This window comes from Lampetra planeri, chromosome 14, assembly GCF_965212315.1.
Source record: "Lampetra planeri chromosome 14, kcLamPlan1.2.h2, whole genome shotgun sequence".
Taxonomy (NCBI): Eukaryota; Metazoa; Chordata; class Hyperoartia; order Petromyzontiformes; family Petromyzontidae; genus Lampetra; species Lampetra planeri.
Window position 1 is genome coordinate 3174457 of NC_136120.1, and position 26517 is coordinate 3200973.

Below are 26517 nucleotides of genomic sequence, written 5' to 3' on the forward strand. Positions count from 1 at the left end.
GCAGCAGCGAAGGAATGAAACGCATCCGAGGACTTCTGAATAGATAGGATTCGTAAAAACAGCTCGTTTGCAAGGTGCAAGGTGAATTATTACATTTTAGGATTGTGAAAGACGGTGCCGGCTCGGAGAGACCTTCATCCACCAGTGGATTGACCGTGGTCGACGGTGTTCCAGTATCGCAACGGTGTCAATATTAATGGTGCCTATATTCTTACTTGATACAGCTATCATGCTGTGAAGGTTCCACCTGAAGACGGAAGCTTGTGTTTCCTCCGAAACGTCGTGATTTTAATTTTATTTTTATTTTACTTTTATTCATTTTTTTACCTACGTGACTTTACTGAAAAAACCTAAGAATATGAATACTTGCAGTCACGAAAGCTTCAAATCTAGAATTAATGTTGCCGTGTGTGTTCCTGTGCAGCTAAGCTGGGGCACCAGCAGAGATGCCTCGCCCTGTGAAGGGGCCCTCCCAGCCCGGCGGCGGGGAGGACAGCGCAGAAGCCGAGGAGACTGGGGGCGCAGAGGGGGCAGGGGCCGACAGGGACGCGTGCTGCTTCTGCTGGTGCTGCTGCTGCTCGTGCTCCTGGTGCGTGACCCCCCCTCCGCTTGGGGGGACCGAGCCCGACAGGGGCAGTGGGGGCAAGGGAGATATTCCTACAGCAGCTCTTCCCGGTAGAGGTGCAATGATGCACCGGATTCATCGATCGATATCGGTTGTGGTTATTGGGTTTTTGTGCCCATTATATTGCAATTGTGCGCGACTTTCGCGGGACAGGAACGTTTTAATTCGGGGCTCTGCATCCAGCGGTGCATTATCCCGTGAGAGAGAATGTCGCGGAACATGACGACACAGAACAACATCTGAGGTCACTGCAGAAGTCCTCCTTATCCACACTAAGGTTTAATATGCACTGCAAAAGTGTCCATCACATGTCAATCAAACCAACAATTTTAAGTCAATCCTCGGGAACAAGACTGAGATTATCAACTCGATACAACTTTAGAACCTCCGATTAGTACATATGGCTACATGCGGTGTGTGAAAGACAAACATACATACATACAGAACCACGTTTCATCATCGGTATCCATCGAGAGCAGTGGTTCTGAATCTGGGATGCACGCACCCACTGGGGGTGGGCGAGATGCCCTGTCTGGGGGGTGCGAGACGTGGCCAGATTTTTTTCGGAGGTAAATCATCGAAAGACATATTAAGCACGGGCACGTAAGCACAACTGCTGTGCTTCATGAAACCTGTGTGCTTATTAACAGTAGATATTTTTAACGATTGACAACCAAAGGGGTGCAAGGCTGCAGTAAAGGGTAAGAACCGCTGGTCGAGTCACAGCCAGGAACTCGGTGGTGCCATCTCAGTGCCGACTCCTGAGCCTCCCGGACCCTATTACGACGTTAATATCGATTATTCTGGCTCACAATTCAAGCATCAAATCTCAAGAGTAATGTAATGTCAACGTTACAAACGATGTGCAAATTAAATGCACAAAGGCCAAGGGAGTGAACAACGATGTACCAAACAAGACAGAATGAGAAACAATACAAATAAGATGGCAAAAGCAAAACTAAAAAATATATATAACATTCTTGAATCACGGCCCTGATTATCAACAATTTATGTAATCCCTAAAAGGATAAATTGTCACGCTCAGTTTTTAGCCTGGGGTTTGGGGACCCCAAGGGAAGCGTAGGCATCAATATGGGTCCATAAAAAGGTCTAAGGGGGTCCAGAGGTGATTCGGAACGAGTAGCAAGGGGTCTGTGAAGACAGAAGAGTAGCAAGGGGTCTGTGAAGACAGAAGGACGCATCGAAGTTGACGCAGTAAATACCACATCACAGTTACATATACTGGACAATCATATTCTAGCAGAGAAAGTTAAGGAAGCTGTGGTCTGCATTAGACAGTGTGCAGGTAAGGCACACGAGGATGAAACGTTAATATACTCTTTAACTCAACAAGTAAAAGTTTCTCTATTCGCGAAAATATAAAAAAACACAATATTCACCTCACCTATTACATTGTTTTGCTTTGGCGTTTACAATTCTTGCAACGTGACCTCTGTTACGACACGGCAATCGTCCTCGTCAAACGTCGAATCGCAACCTCACAACGCAGCTTTGCCTTTGACCAAAAAAAAATATTGCAACACTGAGCCGCGATTATATCACTTTGGGCACCGAGGCGGTGAGTGGCAGCGGGACGCTTGAGGAAAGGTCACGCACGCGGCACCCCAGATTGGTGCGACATGGGGCCCCCCCCGAGCCGTTAAAACTCGACTAAAAATATCCCCGAGTCGATTCTCACGGGACTCATTTGTTACAGTTGTCAGGGAGACGCGACAGAATGTCACAGATAAGAGGCTCGCATTGTTATTGGCCGTTGCGACCGCATTACAGTGCGATGCGCGTACAGGAGATCGATACGGGAGACGGGGGAGGGGGGCTACTCTCGAACACGAAGCTCGGCGCTGGAGAGACGGCGGCGCTCGGTTTCAACGGTGGCTTCCTTGCGCCGAGGCGTTGCTCTTGACTTGTGCTTCAACTCCCGTGCGCCGAATGTAGTCTCGCGCCCCAGGGCGAAGACTCGCCGACGTCCTCTCGGAAGAACTCGCACACGACGCGCACCGAGGACTGCACCGACTCGGAGGCCACGAGGTGTGGGTTTGCCACCGTTTACAAATTCACGCGGGGAAAAAGCTGACGGGCAGAAACATTTTTCCCGGACGTAAAGATTGTTGTTTTTTGTTCTTAGTGTAGTGAGCGACTTCTGAGACACGTCGTGTAGAAGGCTTCTTATTTTTTAAGAGCACACTGGGCGATACATTTATGTAACGCAGCTACACATAGCCGACCCGAACACACAACCCCATCGTCGGCGTCAAACTACGCAGCTGCCCGACCAGCGCAGTGACGGCGACGGTGAGAGCCATGCAGGAGATCGGCCACGTGGCCGGACGACGAAGAAAGATGATGGCGAGCAGCGACGCAGCCAGGACCCGCAACAGCACCGAACCTTCTCTGGTTCGGCCCCCCTTATATACGCCCCAGCGTGGCCAAGCTCCGCCTCTGGCCACGCCCCCTTCTAGAACCCTCGAGCAGGTTCCCGGAGCTTCTCGACTGACTCCGCCTTCCACCTTTACCCCAGATACGCTCTCCTCGTAATTAGGCATTACGTAATGTACCCATAACCGCGATTTCCCCTTCAGACCGAAAGGTGGCACCCTGTCATTACATCAGTATGGATCATCGAAGTATATACGGGGGGGGGGGGGGGGGGGTGAACACAACACATCGATTCATAGGCTTGTGATATACAAGCATCACATCGCTTGTGTATAAGAATCGGTATTGTTGTACGCGATGGGTTGACTTCACTCCGGCAGCCACTTGAGCTGCAACCATTCGGAGCAATGTTGAACACAGAATTGGTTCTTGAATGGACTCGGAAACCACGATTTTTGACAGTTACATCGTCGGAGTGCGGGATGCGTCATTCACCTCACCCAAAACTCCTCTTTCGAGCATACCACAGTGCCAAATCCTGTCGTACGTCACAGACTAAGTTAAAGTGCCGGCATCAAAGTCTGTTTAAAATGAATGGCTCCAATATGGGTTTTTTTATTTGGCATCAGGTTTTTTTTTATTAAAATGTCTCGTTATATTCCGATCGTATTATAATTGTGCCATTGGCACTGTCATGACAGAAACATTTATCCGTTCCGACCTTGCCTAGAGCAATGCATCACGATGCGAGAGAATGGTCCGGAGATGGTGATAAATCCCTCCAATGACCCCCTAATACACATTGGAAGTGCTGCAGCCTTGCACGCGACCTGCTGTAGAGATGTTTGTCGCATGATGGTCAACAAACTTTTATATATATGTAGAGAAGTTCCCACGGACGCACTCGGAGACGGAGGTAAGTTAAGGGCTTCCGCCGAGGGTTTATTGAAGGTTAACAATAACACAACTCCCAGGGGCTAGGGGTCCTACTCTGAGTTCGGGTCCCTGCCGGCTAGCTCCGGTCTCTCTCTCGTGTCGGATCGGGAACTCTGCCGACTCCACCGACCGGAGAGAGAAGCACCTCTACGGCTACCACCGGCTTCTCCCCAGACTCACTATTCAATCCCTCTCTACCCCTGGTTCCCTCTTCACCCTGCTTACTCTACCCGTTCCCATTGACCCCGCTTACGTCACGAGGTCTCTCTTAAGTACCCTAGGAGACGTGACGTCATCACACTGAATGGCACACCTGATATCACGTCCCCATTTTACTCCTCTACATATATATAAATACATGTTTATGGACTAAAAGTGGAACCCCTACGTTTAAACGGGAGGTTTTCTTTCATGCAGTCGTTGGTAATCGCCAAGCTAAGACCGTCAACTTGCTACACTTGAAAACCTGGTTTAATCAAAGGTGGCAGAACCCAAATTAGAACCTAAGATCTCAGTGTTGCTGGATCAGTCATCCACTCCTGAGCTACCGAGCCACCCACTTTTAATAAATATCCAAATGTATAACATTCGTAAATGATGTGAAGAGCTGGGAATTAAATGTCAGCCTCTATCCTGAAGTTGGGCTGCTCCAGAGAAATACGGACAAAATAACTTAGAGGAATACAATTAAGAGAGCATAACATAATTTTAATACCGAGGACAATTATTATAAGTGGACCAGTCATAATGATGAAAGCCAACGAGCAGAAAAGTGTATTTGTGGAGCTGAATTTAATTATGAAAAGCAGCCAATCAAACCAATGACCATACTCTTTGTTTCTTTCGGTAAAGTCACGTAGGTAGCTTCAAATCAAGATTAAACCAATGACTGTTTTGGTGAAAATAACATGTTTAAAAAAAATAGCACAAATTTTTCTGCTACATGTTTTATATTTCTTCACAATATTCGTTTTCCTATTTTCATCTTTTAACACGTGGAGAACCAAGGCCCTGCTTTTTGTACTTATCACGTATGTTAACGTTTAGAAATTTTTATGGGGGAAAATTCTGAGAAATGCTTGTAGCTTCACCACGAATGTTTGGAGCTACCCGATCTTTCAGAAGGAAAAATGTCAAATAAAGCACGAGTGGCCCATTTTGTTGGTTTCACTGACAGAAGAGGCCGAATGAGTTTGCAGCCATTAACCCGGCCTACGCCCCCCCCCTCTCCACGCAATCGCCACGCGCAGCGGGCGGGCCGGTGCGGACGAGGTGCTGGCGTGGGGTCGGTCGTTCGAGCGTCTCGTACGCAGCCCCACGGGCCGCGCGCACTTCCGCCACTTCCTGCGCGGCGAATTCAGCGAGGACAACCTGCTCTTCTGGCTTGCGTGCGAGGAGCTGCGAGTCGGCACAGACGAGGCCTCCCTACCCGAGCGCATGAGGACCATCTATGAGGAGTACATTTCCATCCTTTCGCCCAGGGAGGTGAGCGTCCGTCGCTCGGTGTGGCACCCCCCACCCCCCCGCGCTCAACGTAATTCAGCGTCTCACACAGCAACAGCCTTCTTCTGTGCTCCGTACGGTCGCGTAGCGTGGTTGGCATGGTCCCTTGTGCAGTGAATGAAACGGGGCTCCCCACTCTTCCATCATGGTCCCCCATCACTGTGTGTATTCACACAGGGCGCTGGCACGTTTCACACGAGTGTCTTCAACGATGTATACCGAGGCGTCTTTGTATCACGCGAGTTCACATGCGTACACACACCCACGAATCACGACCACCCGATGGCAGAACTTGACACTGCCGCCCCTACCAACTCCCAACATCTGCCACCGCCCTCGGAAAATGCCTACGTTGCCTACTACGCCTAAAGCCGGCACTGCGAGTCCCCAGCCAACCGCCAGCACTCACCCCCCCCCCACCTTCCACCAACCCCATTTTCATAACCCAGCATCTGGGGCTCTCCAGCCCGTGGGCCCTGGTATATTTGTACCACCTGCACACTCGACAGCTTACACCACTTGTCTCAATTTGTCCGATATCTCTAACCCCGGGTACAGGGGAGCAGGCGGATGATTTACGCCACCGTGTGCGCAGGTAAGCCTCGACTCGCGCGCCCGCGAAGCCATCAACGAGGGGATGGAGGAGCCGGGCGTGAGCACGTTCGACGAGGCACAGCAGCAGATCTACATGCTCATGCAGAGGGACTCGTATCCGCGCTTCCTCGCCTCCGAGCACTACCGCTCGCTGCTCCAGGGCGCCCCCGACAAGAGCACGGCAGCCGTCTCGCCGTGCGTGGACGCCAGCCCCACGGTGGTCAAGCCGTGAATGGGACTCTCTTAAAATCCCTTTTCTGCAGGGACTCGCGCCCCATAAACCCGAGGCGACGCTATCACGGGATTTGACTGTGCACTCTCAAGGACAGCAATCATATGGTGGCTCACGCCGTGGCCGATTGGGTCATCACGACTGGTGCACGCCTGCAAGGATTGTTAAGTTATATTCAGGTATATAATAGTAAACGAGGACCGTGACCAATAAGTGGCAACCGAGAAGCCATACAAATCGTGCATTAGCTCATATACGTCACCTCTAAATATATTAATACATATACGTACCCTACTACTCCCGTTACATAGTACTGTGCTTGCATGTTGACCTTTAAACACAAGGATGGCGTAGGGACAAAATATACGTCTCCGCATCATGATATTTAAACAAATCATATGGGATTTAAACAATTGCTGTTGTTAGACATTGGCCCACAGGGCCCAAAGGTGAATAATTATTTTTATGAGGAGAGATCAACTTTTGTCTGTCCATGTTACCCATGATTCCCTGCAGTAGTATATGATTTTTTACATGTAAATTATGTATTTGCTTTGACATAGTGTATACATACACAATTAAACTTTTTCATATTTAATATGGTCACTCTTATCCATGCCATATGGGTGGTGTTCCTTAATTTCTCCCGTCTGCACTGTGTATCCAGCATTATATTTTTATAACAATAATCAACCACATTGGAGCATCTCAATTCAGTCTAAGTGGTTGCTCATGAAATGGTCATGGGAAAAAGTAGAAAATAAATATTTAAATAACTCCTCTTGAAACCGCTGTGCCACTCTAAGCTCCCTCCCGACTCTACCTCTCGCTTCAAAATTCTGACCCCCCCACCCCAATACTTGACCCAAGCCCATTAACTCCCCATCCCCCACACCCGATGTCTCTCTGCACACATCCACGCAATGCGCCAACTGTCAAAAACTCCCAAGTAGTCTGCAATCACTTCCATGAAGCCAAGAGGCAAAAGCTGGCTTGAAGTGGCCCCTACCACTCTTAATAAGCCTCCGCTCTGCACCATCTCAGAGAATGCATCACAAGCTCTGGTGGGAATTTTTTGCTAATAATCACTGTTCTCATGCCTGTAGGTCAAAAAAGCTTTTATACGTTTGCGTGCCTGACCGACATCTTGTATTTTAAGCAGTAGCTTAGGCACATTGTACCCAATACTGCGACTTAGAACATCGGCAATACATGAACAAACACCTCGACTGTACATGACTGAGTGTACTTGTGGTAAGTACTTTCATTCCAAGAACAATCACATATCAGTGAGGTGGTGTTGTCGTGGCCAGAGCTAATGTGGAAAAGGTGAAAAACGCTGCGCTATTTATAAACTTGAGGATATAGATCATATTGCCTCATCGTATTTTATGTGGCTTGTCGATACGTGGTGGTGGTACTGTTAGCGTTGCATCATCAATACGTGCAAACACTCAAGTCATTTATAAATATATATTCACACACCGAAACCACAAATCCCTGCCAAGCTCCTGTTCCAAGGCTTAATTATGTTTGGTGACGAGTGACGTGTGTACACAGCTGCATTAACACTAAGTGCACACAAACCTAATGGCGTTGTACAGGGTACAACCAATCCATGTAATGTGTACTTAAGAAAGAGTACAAATAGTTGACAAACATGGCAAAAAATTCCACCCTTTGCCCAGTGCTAGACACTGGGGTAAATGGTAGGCAAATGCCACGTGACACCAAGGCCAATTAAATAATGGCACACAACAATATACTCTCTAGGCCAATTGGGCATAAATATTGGAGTGTTGGTTTGACATTGTCTACCTTTTTCTACCGCTCAGTGTGCCTCAGCAGTTCTCCCGCTGTATTTTTTCACCCCAAGACGATTTGCTTGTGTTGCGGTCGAAACGGCGTGATTTTTTATGATTTTTCGATCTACGCGACTTTACCGAAAGAACCAGAGTATATTTCTTGTGCAACGCCTGAAGATGCCTTTTTAACCTTCAGGATTAAATGCGATTAAAAAAATTAAATGTCACTGTATGTAAATAGGCATACCATTTGCAGGATTTATATAAAAATAATTTTAATTCCATAGGGAGGCATGAGTTAACTATTTATCTTCCAATTATTGTTGATAGATGTGCAGTTGCCATATGCTTATAGGCAGAGCCATCCCTAGGCAACGGCGAATAGGGGCGACTACCCCGGGCCCCTCACTTTGGGGGGCCCCATGCTTTGGCACGAACATTAACGTGAAAAATGGAGGTTGCTTCCATACGCGGTGGTTTGCACTGATAAAAGGAAACCACACTGATAAAGAGTCAATCTTCCAAAAGACAAATGTTTAGGAAGGATACACAGAAACTCTAAAATCTGACATCCCACAAACAAATGCCTTTGCTTAAGAATGTTGAACATTTATTAAGCATTCATGACGATATATTTTCCTCTATAGACTCCTCCTTAACGTACACATTTTAAGCCTTTGCTTCAAAATATGCTGACCTACTTAAATTTCCCAAGGCAAAAAATTAATGTTTATACATCTTACAACTAGCATCACTGAAATAGGTAGTTGGTAGTGTGCTCATTGTCAATGAGTTTTCCATACAAAAAAATGTACAAAAAAATGCACAAAAAAATGCACAAAAAAATACAGCACTCTTCGACATTCTGAATTGTAATGAAATGTTTATAAAAACTACTAAGCTAACAATATACATTGAAATATATTTTTTCGAGACAAAAACCAAACCAGTAGGAACTGTTAACAGTTAAAAGCTTTATTTCAGGTACTAAACAAAAAAATGCTAGTCACATTACTGTATTTAAAAACCAATATCAGTTGTGTTTTTTAACAGCTCATTACATATAAAAAATTAAACAATGATAACTAAGCCTTGGCTTTTAGACGTGATACAGGATGGATTTCTCCAGTGCATCAACATGTTGGATCGTTGGAAAATGCCAATTTTGTTGCTCAAATTTCCGTTGGCAGTGATTTTTCTCCTCCCACGTGGCCATCGGGAATTAGCAGAACTGAAAACAAAAGCACAGTGTTTGCACCATCAGATATGTGTGTGTGAAAACTGAAGCATTTCCACCAATACTTGTAACACCACCTTTGTGCAGTGACTGCGAGATGGGTGTTGAAAATTGGCGAGGGTTTGGTCTGGAAGAAGACCGCCATGCCATCTATTGCAGATATGAATGCGACTCCCCCTTACCTTCCATCGGTTTCCACATTCATTGCAGAGGACGAAAGTGGTCATAGGCTCATCAGCACTTCGCGTTTGAACCTGGAGAGACGTAGGTAAAATGAGTGAGATATACATGACACACTTAAACATGACGTGATCGGTCAAAGATTACGATGATGGTGGCACTTCAAAGTGATTACTGCTGCTGACAACATAGTAATGATTACGTAAACAAACTCCAAATACAATTTTCATAGGGGATTCAACAGTACATCGAAATGTGTGCATGGACAAAACGCACAACAGGTAAATCGGGGTACATATTGGCTTGGGCTGTTATGCATGCTATTATGCAACATTGCTTTGTTAATTTAAAAAAACAAATATATTTCTTTTCCCTTGTCCATTAAAAAAATATTATCGGAATAATGGTATCAATAAGCTCGGTGGTATATTTTTGGAGTGATCAGTTTAGGGGTTTTGCAATTGTTGTGAAAACATGTGAAGTGTCCTGGAATAGCAATATGCAGCCAATCTGTTCCCTTTATAAGAACATGAGCATCCATATTTGTGCCTTAAAACATTTGGGACCACTGGTACCAGCTCCTCCCACAGAAGATGATCACCTGTGACCCACACGAGGTTGAAACAAGATGTACAATCTAAGCTACGTGAAATGACATTTGGCAAATACAGTAATACCCCAATTGTCGCCCTCCTGTTTTACGTACTTTCGCTATAACGTACTAAACTTATCAATATCCAATCCCACTTTACGCACTGTGGTACCTCGCCATAACGTACTCAAGATTTATGAACTTCACCACGAAGATCCACATTCATGCGCTGGATGGTGCCCAAGCGTTGGCATATACATATTAATATTTTTTACCCCACATACCGTATTTATGGCGATTGTTTATACAAGCGTAAACATTTTTTACGTGATAAACAACACGCGATATATATAGTAAAATAGACAAGGTGATATATCTGAATATATCTATAATATATACCGACTTTTCACAACGATGGTGGTACAGTATAAATGCGCAATGGGTTACTGAGCATCCTGTTTAGGTTCTGTACCACGTTACTCTCCGCCATCCTATCTCTTTGTTTCAATTAAAGTCCTTTCGATTTACGTTCTGGTTTTCAGCAATGCATCCTTGGTATAAACCGGGATATGCAATTATAGGACTCCCCCTACAGTCCAAACATTATTTAAAACCGATCAAATTAAATCCCACAATCAAATTAGTTTAACAGGTGAATGCTGGGTGGTAAAAATACAGAATACGTTCTTTACCCAGGAAAACCTGAGTCACAAGAATACTTCCCAGAGGGTCCCCCCTTGTTTGGGATGTTTGGTCAACTTGTAGCACAAAACAGCTTTGCTCATGAAGCCAAACCAAGAGATACCAGACACCACACAAATAGCCTTCCACAACCTACTTGCTAGAGTGCACCTTGGGAGCTCTGCATGTGGGTGTCTCATATGACCTAAACACAATCCACGGACCTCACCTGCTTCACTACCACACCAAGCGTCATCCAGAGACAACTGTTATCTCGATTAGTCTGTTACGTGTGTGTTAATCTTGAAGTTCATTCTGAGCAGTTCATGCTCCACAGAGCTGTAGCGGTGGGAGTCCTCCTGGGACACTCGCCTGCGTGTAGGTGGTGTTCTTCTTCTTGCATTTGCCACAGCTGAACAGGTCGGACACAGTGCCGCCGGTCTTGGCCATCTGGTGCTCACGGATGGCCTCCTTCGTCATTGCCTTCCTGATCTCCTTGAGCTCGTCGCTCGCCATCTCCTGCAACAGCAGAAGGAAACGCAATTTGACGTAGGCGCCAAGACTCCGCGCACAGCATGGTTGGGTACCAGTCAAAACGACAGTTTACATTTGCCCTACAAACTGTGTAATTTACTTATATGCGAAGTACCGCAGACCGGGCAGTATTGTATGGGCCGCCACGGTGGCGAGATGCCTGGTATACAGGAGCTTGTGGGTTCGATCCCCACCCTGACGCCTGTATATTTGGAGTTTACATATTCTCTTCCCGTTGTCACGTGGAGTTTTCTCCAGGCCCTCCGGTTTTTCCTTCCACATTTAGAAATATGCGTTTGAGTATTTGGCTGCTATAACTTTCCACATACGCCACTTTGCTGAGCTATCATTTGTGGCAAGGTCGCTTTTGAAAAACAGCTCTATATCTAAGCCTTACCTGGTAAAATAAACATCTAAAAAAAGATATCGGTGTTCACGTGTTTCTTCACTACATACAACAGGCACTATTTTATTTTTACACCAATGCTTTCAATAACCCATTTTCACTGCGAATGTTGATTGTAATAACAAAATACTGATCTCACATTACTGTTATTCCACCAGTTGAATAGATCGGGCTTACACATGTGGAATAGTTTACATTTTAATTATTAAGCATTGCTTCATTATATTTCTGAAAGTCGTTTTAACATTCTAGACACTAAACGAAATGCATTGACATGGTAAATCCATATCATATTTCCTGACGAGCTGCATTAGGTTACATTTTAGGAACATCTGCATGTGACTCCTATTCACCATTCATTGCCTATGCCTCAATTTTGCACCCACTGTGGAGTTGAGGGGGGTGGGAAAGACAAGTCTTGCTGATCTGGCTTTTTAGCTCTGGTTGGAGCAAGCAACAATGGGTTGAATGGCCTTGTCATTCGATAACATTCTGTGTTTGTGTGTTTACAAAAACTCTTCCCCGTCATCTCCATCGGTCTTTTGCACTAATACACTACTACACTGCTGACAGAATCTCAGTATAGAATCAGTTCATCTCAACAAAGCATGTAATAGCTCTCCGCCAACCACACCCAGGGGTTTCAACAGAAATTTCTGGAAATGTATTTCACATTCAGTATCTAAAAATTCTACTTTTTCCATTCAATCTTAAAATGAGGACAAGAGCCACAGCGCCCTCTGGTGGCTGCGAGGAGCTGCACCTCTGCTGTCATCCTGGCAATTTTTTCCGGCGTGATGTTGCCACAGAGGACGTTCTTGCGGAGCTCGGGGTTTTTGACATCCTTGAGGTTGCTGATTCGGCTCCTGACACGATTTTTGTACTTCATGTCTGTGTTCTTCATCTCTTGGAAGATGAGTGCATGGTGTCAAAGAATTTACCTGGGCTGTTCAGTCACAAACGTACCGTGTAAACGAAAAATCTCAATATATTGCAAACATTAATGGTAGTTAATTACATATCCAATAGGTCTTAGTGTAATGCTTCAGATGGAATTAAAGTTAATCAAGTGTGTGATTAAGTGTGTAACTTGAAATACAAAGGATATATTCTTCTATTTGTGCTGACACTTCTTCACAATCTGTTCCAAAAATGTTATAGTCATCTAAAAAAAGACAAAAAAACAAGTCAGTATCTGTATTAGAAACTCGTTGCCTTATTATCAAAAACAAAACAAAAAGCTGACGTGAATCTTGTGATTGGCAGTGAATGAGATTCCATCTTCCGTAGTAGTGACAAAAGATTAGTCAGAATTACAATGTGTGATAAGCTCGGCATGGACTGAGAAATGCACCAAAATATTGTTACGATGAAAAGTGATAGCAATTATAAACACTACACAAACACATCTTACAACAGCTGGATAAACACAATTCTTACAGGCTAGGGATACGAACGGAGTTGTTGCTTGAACAAATAAGAACACGAGGTAGTGTGCCGCCACGATGGTTGGGGTTAACATACGATCAGGTCCCCCTTGCCCATAATCTTTGGAGTAATTGGCAAGTACGCTCGCATAGACAATCCATGCACTCCCATGCCCCTGTTTACCATTGGTCTTGAGAGCAGCTGAGATCAACTCGCGACACTTCATGCGCACGGAGTCGCCCGTGATAGGTGCGCGTGGGAAGCACGTAGCGACAGGCGTGCCAGGTGACTTCCCGGACTCAGACTTGCACACTCCACTGCCGGAACTCAACGTGAAATGGTACGTTACTTACAGTTCAACATTGCATTTAAAAACACTCGCAAGAGTCTGCGCGGTGGTGAATTACCACCACGACAAAGGGTATTCATTTCACTACAGATCCAATAATTCACTTCATAGCTGGAGATATTTAAAGTGCATACCATATCAATTTGTCTTGACAAATATGGTAATAGGACTAATGTTATCATGGATACTACCTTTTTCCAAAGAACCACTTTTCATTAGAAAGATAATTGTCAAATTTTAGTCAATTATTGGTACAGATAGACCCTAACAGTGTATATGAAAACATCATATGCTGAACTGCTCTATACATTTATTTTTGTAATCTTGATTTGAAGCTTTCGTGACTGCAATAATCCATACTCTTTGGTTCTTTCGGTAAAGTCACGTAGGTAGAAAATAACATTTTATTTTATACCTACGTGGTGTGTCACAATCAATTCAGTGACTAAAATCAACTAAATTTCAGATGCATGCAATCGAATCATGTGCCAAAGAATCGGTTTTAATATGCTAATTATTTGGTTGTTATCTTCAGTGATGTTCTATCCACTCCGGTACAAAGGGCATCCTCCAGTCATCATCACTCTCCAGTCCTGCGAAGCCACAATCCATCTCTAACCTCATTACTCCATCTCAGTGCTGGACATTCTCTCAGGCACGATAATTTCCCTGGCTGCAAGTCCCTTTTCGTCAGCCATCATCTTCATGTATCCTGCCCAATTTCACTTAACTTTTCTATGATGTATCGGATTTGCATTTACCTGATCCATGTGTTACTCTGTTTTTTTTAATGGGGACACCACTCATTTAAAAAATGAAACCCATTAACGTATTATCACAGGAATACAAATTGTGAACGAATGTTAAACAAAAAGATTTTCAAGGCAAACCAACCACAAGCAAAGATGGATTGAGAATTGACTTAACTACCATCAACCATAATCATCATATGGATCAGATTCTAGATAAGACAAATTGACTTCAAACGCCATTTGCATATATTTTGAAGACTAAAAAAGGCACATGATTCAGTGGACATTGATGCAAAGCACTCGCAAACCAAAACCTTAGAAATGTTCTTGAATAAAATTGTGATCCCCAATCAAGACAATTAATCAATCGTTGGGGGGAAATTGTTAAATGCCTACAAGTCTATTCCCCCCCCCCCCTTCGCTGGTAAATCTATGTTTGCATAACAGGGCAGCGATTCATTTTGTTAACATTTTTTATAACCAAAAAATGTATGTTTACTCACAAGGGGATAAAGTCATTCTGCCAGCTTAGCACTCTGACCTCTAACCTCTGGGCCACCCTGCCACCTCACAATAATCAATTGTTTGACATTGATGTAAATTAAGTGGCATCTAATGGCTGGAGGTGTCAATTGTATACAACATATATTAATCTAAACTATTGATTCTAACGTGCGTTTCGATGCACGTCTCGTGAGCTTAATAATTAATATCAATCGATGCACGGACGCATCATTACACCCATGATTACTACCTTTCAGACAGGTTGTTGAAGTAGGTATTTCTCCTAAGGATAAAGCTAATGATAAATTAAAATCTATTTTTACTCACACTATTGCCATTGAACCATGTGGGTAACAATCAATAATTTAAGAATTACGAATATGATGTGAATATACACGTAGGCTAACGATACATAGCAAAGGTGACAGAACATGAGACTGCAACTAAAAGTGGCCGAGTCATGCAAATTCACTGAATCATCGGGTGAGGTGGTGAATTGTTACATCCCCAATGCTGACAATGACGTTATCGTGTTGCTCGCTCACCTCTCCTCTTCACCATCCATTGAGTCTTGGGAGGACGGTGGAGGTGTTGTACTGAGGCCTTTGTCCTTTTCACCTGACTTGGCTCCATCTGCACCATCTGAAGTTAAAAAAACACGCTTTAGCTTTACAGTTTTTAAAAGAACAGTACCACATTCCTGCTACAATTTCCCAAACCGATTGTGACATCCCTCCCATCAAAATTCAATATCTCTCATGTGCTGTCAAACTCATAGGCATCCCTATTGCAATAGTTACATCTTCCCAAGTTATGCATTGGGCAGGTGAAATTGTACATTAAACGATCACCATGAATGTAAATGCTTCATTGAAACTACATGGCACTGTCAATAAGGGACACCTGTTGCAGAACTAGCACTGGGTATCCAAATAAACTGCTATGACGTTGTTAATAATAACACTGATACGTCTACCACATGGTCAACTAAACACATTCCTGCGGAGGGAGCTGGTAGGAACGTTGGGTTGCTCTGTCAATGGCCAGGGTCAACGGCGGCGTGGTGTATTCCGCAAATATGGCCGACTGTGAGGGTGGGCACAAGCCGGCAAAAATAGGTTAAACGTTGAGTTTTATAAGGGCACCATGGGGTGACCAGCCCCTCCCCACCTAGCCCCACCCCTCCCACTGCCCACCCAGCCCCACCCTCCCCACCCAGCCCCTCCCCTCCTCACCCAGCCCCTCCCCACCCTCCCCTCTCCACCCAGCCCCACCCCTCCCATTTTTATATGCACGACGGACGGACACAATAATCCCCTGTGGGCTGGTGGAACCAGGTGGTTCCTACCAGTAATAGGATCCTTAAAATGTTTATCCTTTATTTTAACCAGAGAAGACTACTGCAATCCATATTTAACAACACCTAATTAAACTGTACTGATGAAAATAGTAATTTTTTACCGCTTGTATGTACGCATGTTGAACTTTTTTCGCACCATACGTAGCCAAACATGATAACACGATTTTTGTCCCTGCGTAGTTAGTGTTCTTTTTTTATTGCTTACGCCTATGAAGTATAGAAAATGGCTATTATTCCCCACAAATCTTGACTTACAGCTTTCGTGACTGCAGGAATTCATATTATTTGGGTATTTTGGTAAAGTCACGGTAGATAGAAAAAAATATAATAAAAATGTATCGAACAAACCAAGCGGTTTTCCTTAAAACCCTCTGCTGCTAGACAACCCAGATTGTATGGCTTACCAAAAATCCACAAAGAAGGTACACCGCTTCGTCCTATCGTCTCCACCATTGGCTCACCCACCGACAAACTGGCCCGATTTATGTCTGAGACCTTACAACCATTCACTGGTAAGACCACCACAGCTGTACTTAACTCAGCTCACTTGGTATTGTTAATTAAGGACATCTCACTATCTCCCGGTGATTTGCTCGTTAGTTTCGAAGTAGTAACTTTGTTTACCAAAGTTCCTGTGCCTGACACAATTGCAATCATTGAAGATTTGGTCCAACAATGACTAAATGCTGATGTACCGGCCCTGGTTAGACACTGCCTCATCAACACTTACTTCACCTTGAATGGAACATTCTACAAACAAGTTGAAGGTACTCCAATGGGCTCTCCCTTATCTCCAGTTGTAGCCAATGTTTTAATGGAAAAATTTGAGATGGATGCCATCGAGGCATCCACTCTACGTCCGTCCTTGTGGAAGAGGTATGTAGATGACACGTTCGTCATCTGGCCACATGGCCTACCAGCTCTGAACCAATTTCTCAACCACATCAATTCCATACACCCAGCCATCAAATTCACCATGGAGGTGGAAAAGGATGGCAAGTTACCATTCTTGGATGTTTAATTCGAAAGAGACCAGATGGCTCAATGGGACACTGTCTACAGGAAAGCCACCAATATGGATGCCTACCGAAAACCGGACTCCCACCACCATCCATCCCAGAAGAATTCCCTCATCAAAACTCTACACCATAGAGCTCGTGGTATTTCCGACCATCACCACCTAGCCAGTGAACTGGAACACGTACACCAAGCCCTGAAGATGAATGGATATTCAGACTACACAATCCGTAAAGCTATCACCCCAACTGTTGGGAAAGAACCATCTGAGGATCCAATCAAAACCATCACCTTGCCATACATAGCAGGGGTCACCAAAAAGATTTCCAAAATCATGAGCAAACACAAGATCCAGGTTAAATTTAACACAGTACATAAAATTCGTGATCTGATCCCATCTGTGAAGGATGTGATCTCTGACATGCAATACCCCGGCGTCGACAAACTAAGCTGTGTCTACATTGGGGAAACTAAGCGACATGTCTCGGACTGTGTTTGTGAACACAAGGCAGATCTGAAACACGGTAGGACCAATACCTCAGCCGTGGATGATCATTGTTTTAATGCGGTGGGCTCACACGAAATTGATTTCTCCAAGACGAAGGTACTCTGCAAACCCACTGGCTATCAACAAAGATTCGTTCATGAAGCCATCCAAATATATAGACACAGACACAATTTCAACCGAGAAGATGGGTACAAACTGAGCAATCATTGGAAGGACGTTATTAACCAGTTTAAGTCATAACTGGCTGTGATGTTTCCATCCTACCTTCCAATGTTAGCAGTTATTTTCGACTCTCTGATTTTACATGAACAGGTTCACACTAACACAACCGCCGTCGCTCGTGTCCTTGATGTGGCGGTGGCGCTGCGATCTTACATTGACATGCTAATCTCTCACAATACAATGTCCACCTCCGCGCCCTCGTCGTGGAGGTAGCTCTCCAATCTTACATTTACCTGCAAATTTCTCACTTTAACATCACGAGCCCCACCCACTTCGTTTATGACCCTTGGGCTACACCCATTTCAAACCTTTAACACAGCCTGCCTCAGCAGCTTTCCCCCTCTTTTTTCTTCCGATGACGATTGCTCGTGTTGCGATCGAAACGTCGTGATATTTTTATTATTTATTATTATTTTTTATTCACTTATTTTTTTTTATTTTTTTTATTTTATAGTTATTATTTTTTCTATCTACGTGGCTTTACCGAAAGACCCAAAGAATATGAATTCCCCACAAACTTGTTTTGTGACCAGGACTTTACGTAAAGGAATGACACAAATGCACACCACGTTTTCTCATTGAAAATAGGTAAATTTCTAAATATCACTGTCCTGGTCACAAAATCAAAGTTTGTGGGGAATAATAGCCATTTTCTGTACTTTTGAGGCATAAGCAATTCAGAAATAACACTTACTACCCAGGGACAAAAAAAAAAATGTTACACAGTGTAATCAGAGGTGTGGGGGAAGGTCAACAAACTAAACACAAAAAGCAGTTCACTTGTTGGTATTTTAAAGTTGACAATTTGGATATTTTCAAGACACAGTGACTCAACGAAAATATATCACAAGATCTGTAACACTATTTTTATCAGACTGGATGAATTCCCGGCAGAAATTAACAGGAAGCTGCACCAATAGAATAATGAACGTCTCAGCAATACTGGCACAATGCTGGACATATTTACAACTATCATATTCAACCTTCTCAAAACATATGATTGAAGTAGCAATATGCAATAAAAATACTTCATGCGTGGCTTAAACACGTGAGAGTATTTACAAAATCAGGCTACAATGAAATACAAATTATATATCAGCACGTGTATTTTTCATGTTGCCTGGAAAAGGCGCTAAATAAATATATAATATAATAACAGCAAAATATTAAAATACTAATATCTCGGCCAATGGCCCTCCTTCAGAGTAGAGAGAGTGCAAATATTACAAGTTGGAGATCTCACTTGGCACTGCAAAAAGTTCAGGTTTGGGCCACTAAGTCTTGTACTACCACAGTTCAGTAGAACAGTTACAAGGATAAAAAATTAACCCGTAAAAACAAAGTTTTTCACTATAAATCCTTTTTATGCGTGGCGGCTAGAGTCCTCTCGTCCTCTGGCTTGAGATGGCTGCCACCTATGGGTCAGATGATTGCCTGCCACCATTAAGCAATTGGTAATTAAATATAAGTTTTTTTTTCCTAAAAAGTGTAAAATTTTGGAAAAAAAATTTCACGAAAATAAATTGTCATGCACAACGAGTCTGTGTGCAAAATGTCAGCTAGATTTGATCACGGGAAGTGGGTCAAAAAACGACCGAAAGATTTGCACGGTCGTAAGCGCGCAAGCAAGCAAGTGAACTTAATATAAAGGATTTTAAAATACATTTATGCAACTGCAGGGATAATGTTACATTTATGCAGTTGCGTAACTTTGAGGTTAATATGGGAAGCCTTTTTTATGAATGCCAATGCAAAATTGTTCGTGATAAATGAAAACGTTTTTAAGGCACTGCCATGTAAAATTCAATCTCAAGCAATGTCGAGTCAAACACTGCCTTCCCTTTGAATAAGGGACACTGCCAAAAATGTTTATGTTATGATATATATCATCATCTTGCTTGTAATTGTGCACCACTGCCAAAAGTCCATTATTGTTTTATTACATTATAGACGCTGCCTTTTTCAAAGGTGACAGAGATACCAACCAAGAGTGGCAGAATCTCACCAAGCAACTTCTTCCAGGACTTGATGAGTGACTTGGCCAGAGATGTTACCTCGTCATCGGAGCTCTGCTTTCGGACAGCGTTTACAGACATCCCGATCCTCGTTGACTGTCAACAAGAAAAGTTCAACCATTAGAAAATTGTAAAAGCTCCACTGCATAATATATGTTTTCTATTCGTTACCTATTAATATTTCAAACTGAACAGCAGACATGTCATGAACGGGAAGGTATGGGGAAGTAAAATATCCACCAGCTGAAAAAATCAACATATGAAGATATTAAACGTCTTTCACAATCTCAATAAGGTGCTTATTGTTGCTGCAACAACCGGTTTTCTGGGGATTGGAATAGCAAAGAATAATTCCTGTAAGAAATGTTATCATACTACAGGAAAAGTTGCTTACCATACACAGTACAATAAAATAACACTACGAACATTTGAATATAAGATCACTTTAGAGTTAACACACATTCTAAACTGCACAAGTCTTTATGATCTTTAGTGCAGGTAACAATTTTCTGCCATCAATTGAAACAACAATTCATGATCCTTAGCCCAGAATACATGCATTGAATACTGCATATAACGATATATGTTTAGATTTATGAACATTTTATGCAATTAGGATAGCAGCCAAAATGAACAAGACTCGACACACTACAAACTAGACATAATAAATGAGGCCATACAGACAATACCAACAAGACAGAACAAGTACGAGAGACTAACGTTACAAGGCAGAAGAGACGGTCAAAATGAAATCCCGTACAAACAAGAGATAAGTAACATTAATTTTTTTTTTAAACACGCTTTAATAAAATGTACCATACGAGTAATGGCAGAACTCCACGACTCCAGGAAGTGGCCCCGAAGCTTGCCATAACGTAAGGGACTGTGGTGATTTACAGGCAACGTGAGTTGAGCGTAGACAATTAGACCCAAGCCGAAACATCACATATTAAAAAAGATTGCTTAAAAATATAAATATATTTTTCTTTTTTAATGATAGAATATAGTATTGTCATCAGTATGACATACATATTCCAAGTTTGCAGTCGATACGACATTGGAAAGTGTGTTAAAATTCAGTTACAAGATTTGAGGATACGACAACAGACAGAGTTGAGGATACAAGAGGCAGACATTGAGACATACAACGCGTGACAAAATGAGACCACATTTTTATTTTTACATTCAATACGTGTCTCATGAATCGAGACACAGGGATTTAACAAGGTTCGTGCATGCACCATAAGTAAACTTGTGGCTTACCTGTAATACGTCAAGGGTCATCGGGATGGACTTCAATTCCTTTAAAAGATCCAATGCTCCTGCCTGCATTCAAAGCATGCAACATTAATAAATATGCTGCATACATCAGATGCCTTCCCATCAAATTTGACAAGCGAACCTTTTCATTTAAATTGTATTATATGGACTAGGATATATATATAAAATGGTGGGGGCATAACGGTTGTTTTGAAAAATCTAACGATTGAATGCTTGTCGTGGTTGACTCGTACCAATCATTTGGGATTCGTAAACTCAGAAGTGAATCTGTAAACTCCAACACGAAGTGTTTATCGAAGAGCAGTTGTTATAGACGAGACAACACTGGTTGCTCATCACAGGAACATCACATTTCCACCAATGACTCAAGACAAATAAAGTAAATATCACCCCCCATTACAACAAAGAGTTTTAAGGGTCACTTAGACCCTTAAATAAAACCTTGATACATCGCCCATTAAGAAGTGCCTTAACACAAATTATGGACTAACAACTGAAAATGAAGTATTTTAAAAAATCATGAAGAGTAAAAAGTGACATTTGCTGATTCAATTGACCTTGAAACAGATCCTGTACCAACATTTGTATCTCATGCCTAATACTTAATAATACAGTACTAGGTATCAGCCACATTCCTTGATACAAAATTATAATGGACAATGCAATAAAAGTTAGGGACGGTGTAAAAAATATATCTGAAATTACAAAAAACATGGTGAAAAACGAGATGAGAAAACTGCTGAAAATTACAACCAAAATAACGAATGCAGACCTCTATAAAAACATTAAATTGAGAATCAGAAAACACAAGTGACTGAATTTCAAGAGCATGGGAGCACGAAAGCAGCAAAAAAGCAATGTAACTTTATAAATCACTCATAACTTTTAGCATGATGCAACCATGAGATAGAAACCTATTTTCATAAAAATAGCAAAATGAATACAGATCTGTTCAGTAAAAAAAAAAATCCCAAATCCCACGTACTGGAGGGAGAAAAATTATTTGAGGATGACGATGTTCCACTAGGACAACTGTGGACATCGTTAAGGAGACCAGGTGTTGAATCAAAATTAGTTTACCTTTTCACTAAATGTTTACAGACGCAAAAAACTCTAATTTTTTGCACCTCAGATTAGCACGGTTGGTTACGTACGGTGCGAAAGAAGTTCAACAAATATAGTCCTGAAATGATGGCGCATGCTTCAATTTCAAAAGACGATAACAATATTTCAATTGAAAGACCCATTTGTTTGCTATCGTAAATTTACACAAGTTGTTCACAAATATCACTGGACAATAAATGGACATCTTAGAGACAAACCAGCCATGTGAGCAATGTTAATTGAATTAAGATCGTTTTAAGATGGAACACAAAAATCAATAAATTATAGAAAAGATATATTTCAAAATCCATTTTGCTCGACTTTTTTGAGATTATGGAAATGTACTGGATTTAGTGAAAACCAAAGCTCCCACAGAGGCCTTCATAAAAAAATTAAAACAATGCATTATGGTGGAACACAAACTCCGAGATTGCATTTAACAATATCCCAAGGTATGATAATTGTTTTTTTACCCTTTTATTTGGCAACAAAACTGACACCTTTTTTTTACAAGGAGTCATGTTTGCATTGACCACAATACCTGCGGTCGGAATGCAAACAAAAAAACACAACTCTGATAATGTATGCACTGTCCTTGTGCGCCTTTTGGCGTCATCTGGTCCAACCCATGTGAGACTAGGCTCTAAGGAAAGCTGTCTCGGGTGTGGACCAATCAACTTCAAGGACAGTGCATACATTATCAGAGTTGTTTTTTGTTTGCATTATGACTGCAGGTATTGTGGTCTATGCAAACATGACTCCTTGTAAAAAGGTGTCCGTTTTGTTGCCAGATAGAAGGTAAAAAACCAATTATCATATTTTTTTACTGGCAAATGAGGTTCCAATGGTGTAAAAAACTCGACGAGACTTCATCCAGCTGTAGATTTACCAGAGGGCTGAACATTTGCGTGACAAATGCTTATTAAATTAAGTGTAAAACGAAATACAATCAAGCGATGGCAATTAAGACTACTGGCAAATAACATGGCATTGTATAACTTCACAGCACTTGAGCTGTGCAACGCGTGAAAGATATTTTACAATAATCACGTTACTCTGTGCTGATATTTCGCGATGTGCACCGATCTATTCATAGTTTGGGGGGGGGAGGGGTGCGTCAAATACAACGCGTTGGACACCAGTGCGCATGCGCCGCTGGCACACTCGCGCGTTCCGCAAGACGGGTTCCAAATTTGGCAACGCGATCGTCCTGCCACTTTCCCCATCGTAACGTTCAACGGCGTCGCGATTTACAAAACGTATCGCGCTCTATCGAGCAATGGCAGCACATATGAATAACGCGTTACCATGTATACAAAATAAATATCTAAAAATAAAAGGCTCAGGCAATAAAGTCTCCGCGGAGCAGGCGCAACAGTGAACACATTAAAGCATCGCCTCGACAAAGCGCGCCGACGAATTTTCGAGACATTGGGGGGAAGCCCCTCCCCCTCTACCCCCGACATCGGCGCGCTCATTGGCCGAGCGTGGCGGGCTTCGACCAATTAGCGCGCGAGCCAACCGGCGGCCCCGCATATCCGTAGTGGGGAATGTGGAGCGCGGGGTGGGGGGGTTGTGGGGGGCCTTGGGGGGGGTTGTAGGGGGGGTCGTGAGGGGGGGTCGTAGGGGGGGGGGTCGTAGGGGGGGGGGTTGTGGGGGGGGTCGTGGGGGGGGGTCGTGGGGGGGGTCGTGGGGGGGGGGTCTTAGGGGGGTCGTGGGGGGGGGTCTTGGGGGGGGGTCGTGGGGGTGTTGTGGGGGGGGTTGTGGGGGGGGTTGTGGGGGGGGTTGTGGGGGGGGGTTATGGGGGGTCTTGGGGGGGGTTGTAGGGGGGGTCGTGAGGGGGGGTCGTGGGGGGGGGTTGTGGGGGGGGTCGTGGGGGGGGGTCGTGGGGGGGGTCTTAGGGGGGTTGTGGGGGGGGTCGTGGGGGGGTCGTGGGGGGGGGGTCGTGGGGGGGTTGTGGGGGGGTTGAGAACCACTGGCTTGAGGGGCGAGTTGGTGGGGGGGCTGGTGGGGGGTAAGAGGGGTTGGTGGGGGGGGGGGCTGGTGGGGGGGCTGGTGGGGGGGAAGAGGGGTTGGTGGGGGGGGGCTGGTGGGGGGTAAGAGGGGTTAGTGGGGGGGGGCTGGTGGGGGGGGGCTGGTGGGGGGTAAGAGGGGTTGGTGGGGGGGGCGAGGGGTTGGTGGGGGGGGCTGGTGGGGGGGGCGAGGGGTTGGTGGGGGGGGCTGGTGGGGGGTAAGAGGGGCTGGTGGGGGGGGGCTGGTGGGGGGTAAGAGGGGTTGGTGGGGGGGGGCTGGTGGGGGGTAAGAGGGGTTGGTGGGGGGGGGGGCTGGTGGGGGGTAAGAGGGGTTGGTGGGGGGGGGGGCTGGTGGGGGGGCTGGTGGGGGGTAAGAGAAGTTGGTGGGGGGGGCTGGTGGGGGGGGGCTGGTGGGGGGTAAGAGGGGTTGGTGGGGGGGGGCTGGTGGGGGGTAAGAGGGGTTGGTGGGGGGGGCTGGTGGGGGGGGCTGGTGGGGGGTAAGAGGGGTTGGTGGGGGGGGGGCTGGTGGGGGGTAAGAGGGGCTGGTGGGGGGGGGCTGGTGGGGGGTAAGAGGGGTTGGTGGGGGGGGGCTGGTGGGGGGTAAGAGGGGTTGGTGGGGGGGGGCTGGTGGGGGGTAAGAGGGGTTGGTGGGGGGGGGCTGGTGGGGGGGGGCTGGTGGGGGGTAAGAGGGGTTGGTGGGGGGGGGCTGGTGGGGGGTAAGAGGGGTTGGTGGGGGGGGGCTGGTGGGGGGGCTGGTGGGGGGTAAGAGGGGCTGGTGGGGGGGGTGTTAGTCAACAGCGATACAGCTCCACTGCCTCCTGGCGCGCTCATCTCTCTCTCGGGCTTGACCACCTGAGTTGTCACGCTGTAGTGCGTTGCTCTGCAGCTACATCAGCCGTACGAAGAAGACGAAGACGAGGAGGAGACGAAGGAGACGAGGAGTGTGAGGAGAGCGGCGCTGCCACCCAAAGGCGGGAAAACGACGGCAGCGTTGAGGGGCCAACGCCGCTCGCTGCTCGCTCGTACGCGCGCATGAAAGGCGGGAAGAGACGCACACGACAACAAGAACGTCCGCTCGCTCGCTATACGCACCGTGATCTTCTTTGACACCATCTTGTCCAGCTTCTTCGCTATCCTCACCACCTCGTCTCCCTTCCCCATGGCTGCACGGTCTTGCCAGCCACCGCAATTACTACAATACGCCGCAATGTAAACCCCAACCCCAACCCCGTCACCCCACGCCGCCTCGTACTCGTTATCAATAACACGGCCTGACGATGTAACTTTAGATTTCAAAACTACGTTAGAACATGCAACGAATGGCTAAACTCGGGGCAGGCCGAGTAACTTTGCAGGCGAGAGGCGGCGTCGTGAGGGCGGACGAGAGGGCGACTGCTGCTGCCGCCGCCGCCGCCGTGGGGGCGCAGAGCCGGGGCGGGCGACGATACCCACAATGCCGCGCGACACTCAGCGAGACGCCGCCATTTTTTTAGAAAGAGCGGTGCCCCCAGGGCGGATTGCGGCGAGCGAAGCTTCGTGTGTGGGCGGAGCTTCGTGTGTGGAGTGGGCGGAGCTCTGTGTGTGGGGGCGAAGCTTCGTGTGTGGAGTGGGCGGAGCTCTGTGTGTGGAGTGGGCGGAGCTCTGTGTGTGGGGGCGAAGCTTCGTGTGTGGAGTGGGCGGAGCTCTGTGTGTGGGGGCGAAGCTTCGTGTGTGGAGTGGGCGGAGCTCTGTGTGGGGGCGAAGCTTCGTGTGTGGAGTGGGCGGAGCTCTGTGTGTGGGGGCGGAGCTTCGTGTGTGGAGTGGACGGAGCTTCGTGTGTGGGGGCGGAGCTGCGTGTGTAGGGACGGAGCTCTGTGTGTGGAGGCGGAGCTCTGTATGTGGGGGCGGAGCTCTGTGTGGAGGGGGCGGAGCTCTGTGTGTGGGGGCGGAGCTTCGTGTGTGGAGTGGACGGAGTTTCGTGTGTGGGGGCGGAGCTCTGTGTGTGGGGGCGAAGCTTCGTGTGTGGAGTGGGCGGAGCTCTGTGTGTGGGGGCGGAGCTTCTTGTGTGGAGTGGACGGAGCTTCGTGTGTGGGGGCGGAGCTGCGTGTGTGTGGGCGGAGCTTCGTGTGTGGAGTGGGCGGAGCTCTGTGTGTGGGGGCGAAGCTTCGTGTGTGGAGTGGGCGGAGCTCTGTGTGTGGGGGCGGAGCTTCGTGTGTGGAGTGGACGGAGCTTCGTGTGTGGGGGCGGAGCTGCGTGTGTAGGGA

The 26517-nt window shown here is 45.5% G+C and overlaps 2 protein-coding genes across 4 annotated transcripts; one reads left to right on the forward strand and one right to left on the reverse strand.

Moving 5' to 3' along the window:
• The first annotated feature begins 446 nt into the window (after positions 1-446).
• On the forward strand, positions 447-6899 carry LOC144722254 (regulator of G-protein signaling rgs-2-like). Its single transcript, XM_078600348.1, has 4 exons — positions 447-589; positions 2582-2674; positions 5209-5443; positions 6057-6899. Exons 1-4 carry the CDS (start codon positions 447-449, stop codon positions 6285-6287), a joined length of 702 nt encoding a protein of 233 aa, XP_078456474.1. The 3' UTR covers positions 6288-6899.
• A 2152-nt stretch (positions 6900-9051) lies between these two features.
• On the reverse strand, positions 9052-25828 carry LOC144722303 (transcription elongation factor A protein 1-like). 3 transcript variants are annotated; one of them, XM_078600440.1, is made up of 10 exons: positions 25367-25828; positions 21141-21203; positions 19868-19973; positions 15301-15397; positions 13334-13467; positions 12831-12887; positions 12486-12640; positions 11155-11301; positions 9512-9583; positions 9052-9323 (listed from the first exon to the last, which is right to left on the reverse strand). In XM_078600440.1, the coding sequence occupies exons 1-10, from the start codon at positions 25433-25435 to the stop codon at positions 9315-9317; spliced, it is 909 nt and encodes a 302-aa protein (XP_078456566.1). In that variant the 5' UTR covers positions 25436-25828; the 3' UTR covers positions 9052-9314. The 3 variants fall into 3 exon arrangements, with proteins under 3 accessions (XP_078456566.1, XP_078456565.1, XP_078456567.1); XM_078600439.1 differs by having other exon boundaries at positions 13334-13476; positions 25367-25816; XM_078600441.1 differs by lacking the exon at positions 25367-25828 and adding an exon at positions 22144-22215 and having other exon boundaries at positions 13334-13476.
• Between the last annotated feature and the right edge of the window lie 689 nt (positions 25829-26517).

Coding starts and splice junctions, on each gene's coding strand:
- LOC144722303 (XM_078600439.1), bottom strand. CDS start 25,435: ATGGGGAAGGGAGACGAGGTGGTGAGGATAGCGAAGAAGCTGGACAAG. Junction 21,204..25,366: donor TGGTGTCAAAGAAGATCACG/GTGCGTATAGCG, acceptor CTTTGAATGCAG/GCAGGAGCATTGGATCTTTT. Junction 9,584..11,154: donor AGAACACCACCTACACGCAG/GCGAGTGTCCCA, acceptor ACGTCTCTCCAG/GTTCAAACGCGAAGTGCTGA.
- LOC144722254 (XM_078600348.1), top strand. CDS start 447: ATGCCTCGCCCTGTGAAGGGGCCCTCCCAGCCCGGCGGCGGGGAGGAC. Junction 2,675..5,208: donor ACCGACTCGGAGGCCACGAG/GTGTGGGTTTGC, acceptor CGCCACGCGCAG/CGGGCGGGCCGGTGCGGACG. Junction 5,444..6,056: donor CCATCCTTTCGCCCAGGGAG/GTGAGCGTCCGT, acceptor CCGTGTGCGCAG/GTAAGCCTCGACTCGCGCGC.